We start from the raw sequence: 8936 nt of genomic DNA, 5'->3' as shown, positions 1-8936 counted from the left end.
CGAGCGGCACGAGGCGACTGTCGGGATGTACTCGGACTACTGCTTCCAAAGCATACTCGCGCGAGACTTCCTCGGCGCCTCGCACGAGGACCTGCCGCCGCCGGCGGGCGCGTGCGGGAGCGCGTCGAAGCAGGTGCCCGAGGTGCTAACAGTGAGCAGGGCTCTCAGCTGCGGCGCGTCCGTCGCTTGACACATCGTCCCCGGGAATCGGCGCCTCTGCGCTGTGCGAGACCTCGTGTAGATTGCAACGGCTATGGACCGTGTTGGGAAGACGAAGAGGTTCCTCGTTTCCGCGCTTCCCCCCGCAAAGCGCGAGAGACCCACAGAGATCAGTCGAGTCAAGAGAACAGTCAGGCGGGAGTCACAGATTAATTGAGTTTGAGAGAGAGAGAGTACACAGAGAGAGATTTTTAGCAATACCTTTGTTTGTTTGTACTTTGACGGCGCCGACGGCGAAGATTTTTTGCGATACTTCGATGTATTATGAAACAAGAAACACACATGACGCCGCACACACGTCACACCGCACCGCACCGCACCGCGCGCACGCTCTGTGAGAAAGGGATTTTTTGTGTGACGTTCGTAACGTCTCGGATGGCTGCTGCTGGGCACGCCATGGTGCGCGCCATCGGCCGCCTTCCTACACCTTATGGGCCAGCCAGCCACTACGTTGCACTCCTCTCCTCCACGGCTGGATACTCGTCAGCGGCGCAGCCACAGTTAGCGCAGACCGTTCAGCTGCGCCGCTCTGCGCAGAGCTCTGGCGGCAGCTGCGCGCAAGCGGCCGCGCCAGTCCCACCCGGCGCCGAGCAGTTCCGACCGCTCCCTCTTCCTCTTCTCGAGTGACAACCTCGTCCGCCGCGGCGCCGCGCGCTTGGTCGCGATGCCCGCCTTCGAGTCTTTCATCTTTGCGCTAATCATCTTCTCGTCCGTCCTGCTCGGGGTCGACTGGCCCGGGTGGCACGAGGACTACTGGCTCAAGCGCACCATCGCCGGCATCGACGTCGCGCTGACGGCCATCTTCATCTTCGAGGCGCTGCTCAAGTCGATCGCCTTTGGCTTCCTGAACCTCAAGGTCAGGAGCACGCCCTCCTTCCCCTACGTCTCGGTTCGCTCCACGTGCCCCGCCTACCTCGCATCCGGCTGGAATCGGCTCGACTTTGCGGTGGTCCTCATCTCCATCGTCTCGCTCGCTACAGCCGGTGTCAAGGAAGTCGCCGCCTTCCGAGCGCTTCGCGCCCTCCGGCCGCTTCGCCTTATTGCGCGCTCCGAGAATATGAAGGTGGTGATCGCCACGCTCGGCGCCGCGCTGCCAAGCGTGAGTAAGTTCCTCACGGTCTTCATCACCTTCATCCTTGTCTTTGCCATCATCTTTGTCCAGATGTTTGGAGGCAAGCTCGGCTACTGCCTCGACCCGCTGGAGATGTACAGCGTCACCCCGGGCGTGAGTGTGATCGGTGCGCAGCGGGTGAGCGACTACGAGGAGTGCATGGCGCTGCCAAAGTACAACTTGACACGCTACGACACGCTGGGCGAGCGGCTCACCGACAAGGAGGACTGGGCAGAGACGTACCGCATGTTCACCGAGTTCCCGCAGTGGACAAATCCAAACTACGGCAACTTTGACCATGTCGGGTGGGGTTCGCTGCTCCTGCTCGAGATCGCCGCGCTCGAGGGCTGGCCGGACGTCATGTACGACGTGATGGGCACCGACCGCGACGAGCGGTACGTCTCGCCGTTCTGGCTGTCGACGGCGCAAGCGAACGGCGAGCTCGGCACGGAGGAGCACGAGACGCAGCCGTACATGGCGGCCTTCTTCTTCGTGGTGTGGGTAGTGCTGGGCTGCTTCATGATCCTCAACATGGTGGTCGGCGTCGTGCTCGACACCTTCAACCACATGCAGAACGAGAGCGCCGGCCTCTCGATGATGACCGAGGCGCAGTCGGACTGGGTCAAGGCGCAGAAGGAAATCATCGCGAAGCGGCCACTAAAGAGCCCGAGGCCACCGTCGCAGCCGTGGAGGATGCCCTTCTACCGGCTGGTATCCTCCAACGCATTTGACGTTGCCATCATGGCGGTCATCTGCCTCAACACGGCCGTCATGTGCGTCGACGTGTACAACCCAGACCCCGACTCCACGCGGCTGGCGCGGACCTTCGCCGACGTCTCCTTCTACTCGAACATCGTCTTCTTCGCTATCTATACGGCCGAGATGCTCCTCAAGTGGTGCGGCCTCGGCCTGAAGCAGTACTTTGACTGCTGGGGCGTCTTCGACTGTGTCCTCGTCGTGCTGACGGCCTTCGACATCGTCACCACCGCGGCGGACTCAGACGTGCTGCCCTTCCCGGCGCCGATGCTGCGCGTCTTCCGGCTGCTGCGGGTGATGCGGATCGTGCGGCTGCTAAAGCGGGCCAAGCGGCTGCGCACCATCTTTCTCACCATCAAGGTCTCGCTGCCGGGCATGCTCAACATCGGCGTGCTCATGCTGCTGCTCATGTACATCTTTGCCGTCTTCTCCACCTCCTTCTTCTGGGCGGCAAACTACACGCCGGGCAACTTTGGGCAGACAACCTGCATCGCCAACGCGAGCGCGGGCGAGGTTCAGTGCGAAAACACGTGGTCCACGCAGCCCGCGGCAACCTGGCACGGTGGCGCGCCTGTTGCGCACGGCGCAACTCTGACAGAGACGCTGCCGCAGCTGCTGCCGTGCTCATACTACCGGCGGACAGCCCTCTGCGCCAACGCCGCCGCTTGCGTGGCGGCGGGCTGCGACGCCGGCGACGGCGCGCCCTTCTTCTTCAGCGCGGAGGACTCCAACTGGGGCGACAACCTCAACCGGCACGCCAACTTTGAGAATGTGCTCATCTCGATGCTCACCCTCTTCCGCTGCTCGACCGGCGAGTCCTTCAACCTGGTCATGCACGACCTCCTGCCGCCGGACTGGGGCGACAACATGCTGCGCTGCTGCCCCAGCTGCGGCCCGGTGGTCGGGTACGACGAGGACGGCAGCCCGGTGGCCGAGTCATCGTGCAGCGCGCGGATGGGCTCCGGCTTTGTCGGCTACTTTGTACCGCAGTTCTTCTTTTGGGTGTTCTACGTGTTGATGGGCTACATCGTGCTCAACGGCCTCTTCGTGGGGATCATTGTGGACAACTACACCAACATCGGCTCGGAGAACAAGGCCATCACGGTGGACTCCATTGAGGAGTTCCGCGAGGCGTGGCTCAAGTTCGATCCGCAGGGCGGCCTCACCTCCCCACTCGCTCGGGGGCGTTGCGGGCAGCGTCCCGTAACACGAACTTCCCGCTGCGATTAGGCTGCCTCACCATCCCGTCGCACTCGCTACTCGCGCTGCTGCAGTCGCTGCCTCCACCGCTCGGCAAGGCGGTGGTGGCACACGAGGGGAGCGCCGCGCCCGAGGGGGCGACCCGCCTCGACCTGCTCACGTGGATAAACAAGCTCGACATCCCCGACCGCGGCGGCCGCGTGCACTTCACGGAGGTGCTCAACGCGCTCTCTTACGATGTCGCTGGCGTGCCGCTCCCGCTGAACGACACGACGCGGCAGATGCAGCGCTCCGTCTCTCGCAGCACCGTCTCGGCCGGCCCCGCCAAGCCGACGCACAATGTGGCAACGAGCTACATCGCGACGCGGCTGCAGCAGCGCTGGAGGGGGCACGTGGGGCGTATCGACCCCGACGGCGGCCTTGCGGCCTTGCGCAGGGCGTCGGAGGAGCCGCAAGAGCGAGGCGCCAGCTTGCTGGTGATGGCGCGGCGGGCGAGCTCGATGACGCTGCTGAGGGGCAGCAGCACGAACCAGGTCGCGCCGACGACGTGAGAGAGGAGGCGGCCATACGTAAGTATTTTCTTGAGACGGTACTGTCATTTGCAAGGGACAATAACTATCGCACATTTTTGCACGGCCCTCTCGCCTCTGCCGCCACCCGCCAGCTACCCGTGCCGCGGCTTGCACGGGCGGGCGAGGGTCCGGAAGCCCGCGCTGGCGCCCGCGATGAGGCCCGCGGAGGCGAGGAAGGCGGACTCGTGCGAGGCGGTCGTGGCGAGGAGGGAGAGCGCGATCGGCATCGCCACGAATGTGACGTCCCCCACCTGCGCGAGCAGCGCCGACTGCGCGCCGCGGAGGTGCGGCGGCGTGACGTCGTTGGCGAGGGCGGCGATTGAGCTCATCAGGAAGGCCTCTCCGAAGCCTAGCGCCGCCATGGTGCCGAGGAGGTGCAGCTGCGAGTCGACGGCGGCCAGCGACGCGAAGGACGCGACGAGCATCCCACCGCCGAGCGAGACGGCGGGGACGCGGCCAAGCGCGTCGGCGGCGGCGCCCCCGAGCGGAGCGCCGAGGACCCCCAAGGCCGACGAGACCGAGTAGAGCGTCCCGAGCTCCGCGGGCGAGGCGCCGTGGGTGGCGGCGGCGTACAGCGGCAACACTGTCAGGCTGCAAGACCAGCCGGTGAAGAGGGCGCACTGCATCAGCATCAGCGCCTGCTGGTTGCGGTCGCGCGCTAGGGCGCCGAAGCTCCGCTGCGTGCCGTCGAGCAGCGCCCGAAAGCGCAGCGACGCCACCGAGGTGCCCGGCGCGGGCGGCTGCGTTTCCGGCAGCAGCCAGTGTATGGCGGGGGCGGTGGCGAGGAGGATGCCTCCGACAAGGACGAAAGGCAAGCCGATCCCCGCCCGCTCGGCGAGGAAGCCGCCCAGCGCCGGCCCGAGGATCCAAGCGAGCGCTCCGGCGGCGTTCAGCGCGCCGAGCAGCCTCCCCTTGTGCTTCGGGTAGAGGGAGAGCACGTCCATCGCGTACGCGGTGGCGGCGCTCCCGCCGACCGCCGAGCCCGCGCCCATCAGCAGCCGCGCGGAGACCATCGACCCGAGCCCTCCGGCACACGCGGTCGCGATGCAGCCGACGCCGTCGACGATTGCGCCACCTACCCACGGCGGCTTCCGCCCCAGCACGTCCGCCAGCTGGCCTATTGGCTAAGAATGGGCATGCATCCTTTGTGTCAATGGCTTCCGCCCCAGCACGTCCGCCAGCGGTGGCCGGCTGGCAGGTTGAGGCAGGCGCGCGCCATGGCCGGCACGGCGATCACCACGCCGACGTGGGCCTCGGTCAGGCCCACCGAGGAGGCGTAGGCGGGCAGGATGGGCACGATCATGCCGATTCCGAGCTGCAGGAGCGCCGAGCTCACGAGCACGACTCCGAGCTGCGTCTTCGCCTGCTGCGTGAGCACAAGCCCTCGCAGCGACGAGTCGCCGCTGTCGCTGTCAGCGTTTCCGCCGCTTCCGCCGCTGGTACTGCCGCTGCTGCTGCTGCCGCTGCCGCTGCTGTCGCTACTATCGGTGCTGCTGCCGCTGCGGCCACTGGCGACGCGACGCTGAGGAAGTGCACACGTGCTCCATGCGTCGCTGCATAGACGAAGGCGGGGCCTGGCTGCTCGCAGCGAGCAAGTACGGCCGAGCCGTAGCGGTCGTGCCTGCATCATGATCGTCGGGCTCGGAAATCTTTGTCGTGGTAATTCTTTTCCCACTCATTGATTGCCGGTGCGTATCACGCTCGCGAGGCCTGTAAAATTCTTTTCTCGCGATGTCTGCCCCGCCGCGGCGCTCGCGGCGCTCGCGCCGCCTCGCCCCCGCCGCCCCTGCCGCTCCCTCGCCAGACACGCCGCCGCCCACCCGCCTCCTCGATCTCCCCTCGGAGCTCCTCGTGCGCGCCCTCTCTCGCTGCGACCCAACCGATATCGCTCGCGCCGCGGCCGTCTCGCTCCTCTTCCACACCTCGCTTGCGGTGGATGCCATCCGCTTGCGGGCGCAAGAGCGCGGCTTCGAGCTGCCGGCGCTGCCAGAGGGCGAGGGCTGCGCCGTGCGGTGGCTGTGCTTGTCGGCGCTGCTGCGCGAGTCCAACCCGCCGGCGAGGCTTGCAGCAGGCCACTTCCACAGCCTCTTCATCGACGGCGAGGGGCGGCTCTCGTCGTGCGGCGGGTTGCCGCCCAACTCTCCACGGCTACTAGGCCACGGTGAAGGCGTGACGCGGCTGAATACGCCGACCCGCCTTCCTCCGCTGGGCGGCGAGCGCGCCGTGAGCGTGTCGGCTAGAGACACCCACAGCCTCGCCCTCGCCGCCGACAGCACTGTCTGGAGCTGGGGCGTTGGAGGCTGGGGCCAGTTGGGCCACGGCGACCAGCAGAGCCAGTGGCAGCCCAAGCAGGTCGAGGCCTTGGCTGGCCAGCGCGTCGTCGCTGTGTCGGCTGGACGCGACCACAGTCTGGCCCTCACCGCCAACGGCGCCGTCTGGAGCTGGGGCTATGGAGGGGATGGCCAGCTGGGCCACGGCGATGAGCAGCGCCAGCGGTTGCCGAAGGAGGTCGAGGCCTTCGCTGGCCAGCGCGTCGTCGCTGTGTCGGTTGGAACCGACCACTGCATCGCCCTCACCGCCGACGGTGCCGTCTGGAGTTGGGGCTCTGGAGGCTTTGCCGCCAGGTTGGGCCACGGCGACCAGCAGCGCCAGCTGCTGCCGAAGAAGATCGAGGCCTTCGCTGGGCGGCGCGTCGTCGCTGTTTCGGGGGGAACCCACCACAGCCTCGCCATCACCGCCGACGGCGCCGTCTGGAGCTGGGGCTTTGGATACTACGGCCAGCTGGGCCACGGCGATACGCAGGACCAGCTGCTGCCCAAGAAGATCGAGGCGTTGGCTGGTCAGCGCGTCATCGCTGCGTCGGCAGCACGCATCCACAGCATTGCCCTCACTGCCGACGGCGCCGTCTGGAGCTGGGGTGCAGGAGGCAATGGCAGGCTGGGCCACGGCGACACGCAAAGCCAGCTGCTGCCGAAGAAGGTCGAGGCCTTGGCTGACCAGCGCGTCGTCGCTGTGTCGGCAGGAGGCGACCACAGTCTCGCCATCACCGCCAACGCCGCCTTTACGTGGGGCAAGGGCGAGGACGGCTCTCTAGGCCACGGAGAGGACCTGTCGAACCAGCTGCTGCCCAAGAAGATCGACGTGTGGGCGCGGGAATAGGCCTCCTCCCGCATCTTTACTCGCGCCGGTCAGGCTCAATCCTAGGGGGATGAGCATGGCTGCGAGCGGAAGAAGCGTGTGGCGAGAGATGTAGGATGTTACGGAAACCAAAAAACACGCTAGATCCTACGTCTCAATATGTTCAAAAGCAGTGGAAAAAAACTCTCAGTCTCACCCTTTGCTCCCCCCTCCTCGCCACGCCCGCGTCGCTCCCCTTCTCCGCAAAGACCTCGAGGAGGCGCAGCACCTTCTCGCCCTGCATCTCAAGCGCCGAGTGCCGCGCCGCGCGCGAAAGCGGCCCCTATTACTGCGTCTCGCGCGCGATGGCGAAGCCCAAGACGCAGTGGCCAAAGTCGAGCGCCGCGATGCCGTTCGTTGCTCCGGCCGAGTCGAGGTGGTACCGCTCGTGGATCTCGTAGATCGAGCGGACGAGGAGCGCCGCCCGCGCGCGGGCCGCCGCGGGGAAGAGCGAGTGGCTTGCCGGCGACCACGGCGCCGCCGCCCGCCGGATCAGCGCCGCCGCCTCGCCCTCGCCGCCCGCGGCGCGCCGCAGCGGCGTCGGCTCGCCCTCGTGCAAGCTTGCGCCGCTGCGCAGCAGGGAGAGGGCGCGGGCGGCGGTGAGGGTCTCAAGGTGCGCGAGCGGCGTCCAGCCGCGGCTGGCGACCAGCCAGGCGGCGAGGTCGGTGTGGCCTTGGCTGTTTGCGATCTCCTCGGGCGTGCCGAAGGGCGTAGCGGCGCGGGAGGCGCCGTAGGAGGAGAGGAGCTTGGCGACCTCGAGGTGGCCGTTCGCGCACGCCGCGAACAGCGGCGTGCCGCCAGCCTCATCGGCCTGGTCGATCGCCGCGCCAGCCTCGAGAAGCAGCTGCACGCACTCGAGCTGGCCCTCCTGGCACGCCATGGACAGCGGCGTGGTGCCCTCCTCATCGGCCTGGTTGATCGCCGCGCCAGCGTCGCGCAGCAGCTGGGCGCACTCGGCGTGGCCCTCCTGGCACGCGATGTTCAGCGGCGTGGCGCCGCCGTTCATCGCTTGGTTGATGTCAGCGCCAGCGCCGCGCAGCAGCTGGGCGCACTCGAGGCGGCCCTTCTGGCACGCGATGTACAGCGGCGTGGCGCCGTTTTGCTTGGCTTGGTTGACCGCCGCGCTCGCCTCGAGAAGCAGCCGGACGCACTGGTCATGGCCCTTCAGGCTCGCGACGTACAGCGGCGTGGCGCCGTCCGCTGCGGCTTGGTCCTTCGCCGCGCCCGCCTCGAGGAGCAGCCGGGCGACCTCGGGGTGGCCGTTCTGGCACGCGATATACAGCGCGGAAGCGCCGCCGCCAGTCGTCGCCCCGACGCTCGCGCCGCCCTCGAGCAGCAGCCGCACCGCCTCGGCTTGCCCGTGACGAGCGGCCCAGGTGAGCAGCGTGTCCTGCTTCTCGGTGTCGAGCCGCGCGTCGAGCTGGGCCGCGAGCGACGTGCCGCGCGTCCGCCGCCCGAAGAGGAAGGCGTGCAGCCAGGCCAGGTCGCCCCGAGCCAGGTCGGCGAGGGGGGCTTGGCCGGCCCGGCTGGCGCCGCTCATGCCGTCCCGTCCCCGCGAGAGATTGAGGTTAGCCTCCAGGTTCCGGCTCCTTCCCGGGTAGGGGGTCTCGCGCTGACTCGCGCCAAAACGCCCTGTGTGTGTGTGTGTGTGTGTGTGTGTGCACTCACTCACTCACAAAACGCCCTACCTACCTACCTGTTGCGGGCGCCAACCGCCAGGCTCCGTGCCCCACCTACCTACCTATTCCCAGGGAGAGAGGGCCGCGAGCAGACAGGGAAAGGGAGGCGAGGGGGCGGCTCGGCAGCCCGCAGGGAAAAGGAGACATCGGCAGCCGCGTCGGGCCTCGCGACTGCGTAACCACCAATCTGCCCGCAGGTGCGCGAGGTTGGCACGAAATGGT

At 67.4% G+C, this 8936-nt stretch overlaps 3 protein-coding genes across 3 annotated transcripts; 1 reads left to right on the top strand and 2 right to left on the bottom strand.

The window, feature by feature from the left end:
- Positions 1-883: 883 nt before the first annotated feature.
- Positions 884-3316, top strand: EMIHUDRAFT_114989 (hypothetical protein; the record flags this gene model as incomplete). The annotated part of the gene is made up of 1 exon (XM_005779132.1): positions 884-3316. One exon carries the CDS (start codon positions 884-886, stop codon positions 3314-3316), a length of 2433 nt encoding a protein of 810 aa, XP_005779189.1.
- Positions 3317-3950: 634 nt separating this feature from the next.
- EMIHUDRAFT_236570 (hypothetical protein) lies at positions 3951-5405 on the bottom strand (the record flags this gene model as incomplete). The annotated part of the gene is made up of 3 exons (XM_005779131.1): positions 3951-4982; positions 5096-5221; positions 5397-5405. 3 exons carry the CDS (start codon positions 5403-5405, stop codon positions 3951-3953), a joined length of 1167 nt encoding a protein of 388 aa, XP_005779188.1.
- A 1916-nt stretch (positions 5406-7321) lies between these two features.
- EMIHUDRAFT_366911 (hypothetical protein) lies at positions 7322-7928 on the bottom strand (the record flags this gene model as incomplete). The annotated part of the gene is made up of 1 exon (XM_005779130.1): positions 7322-7928. The coding sequence occupies exon 1, from the start codon at positions 7913-7915 to the stop codon at positions 7322-7324; it is 594 nt and encodes a 197-aa protein (XP_005779187.1). The 5' UTR covers positions 7916-7928.
- Between the last annotated feature and the right edge of the window lie 1008 nt (positions 7929-8936).

This window comes from Emiliania huxleyi (assembly GCF_000372725.1).
Source record: "Emiliania huxleyi CCMP1516 unplaced genomic scaffold EMIHUscaffold_236, whole genome shotgun sequence".
NCBI lineage: Eukaryota > Haptophyta > Isochrysidales > Noelaerhabdaceae > Emiliania > Emiliania huxleyi.
The sequence above is the reverse complement of the archived record's forward strand: the minus strand, read 5'-3'. Positions and strand labels throughout refer to the sequence as shown.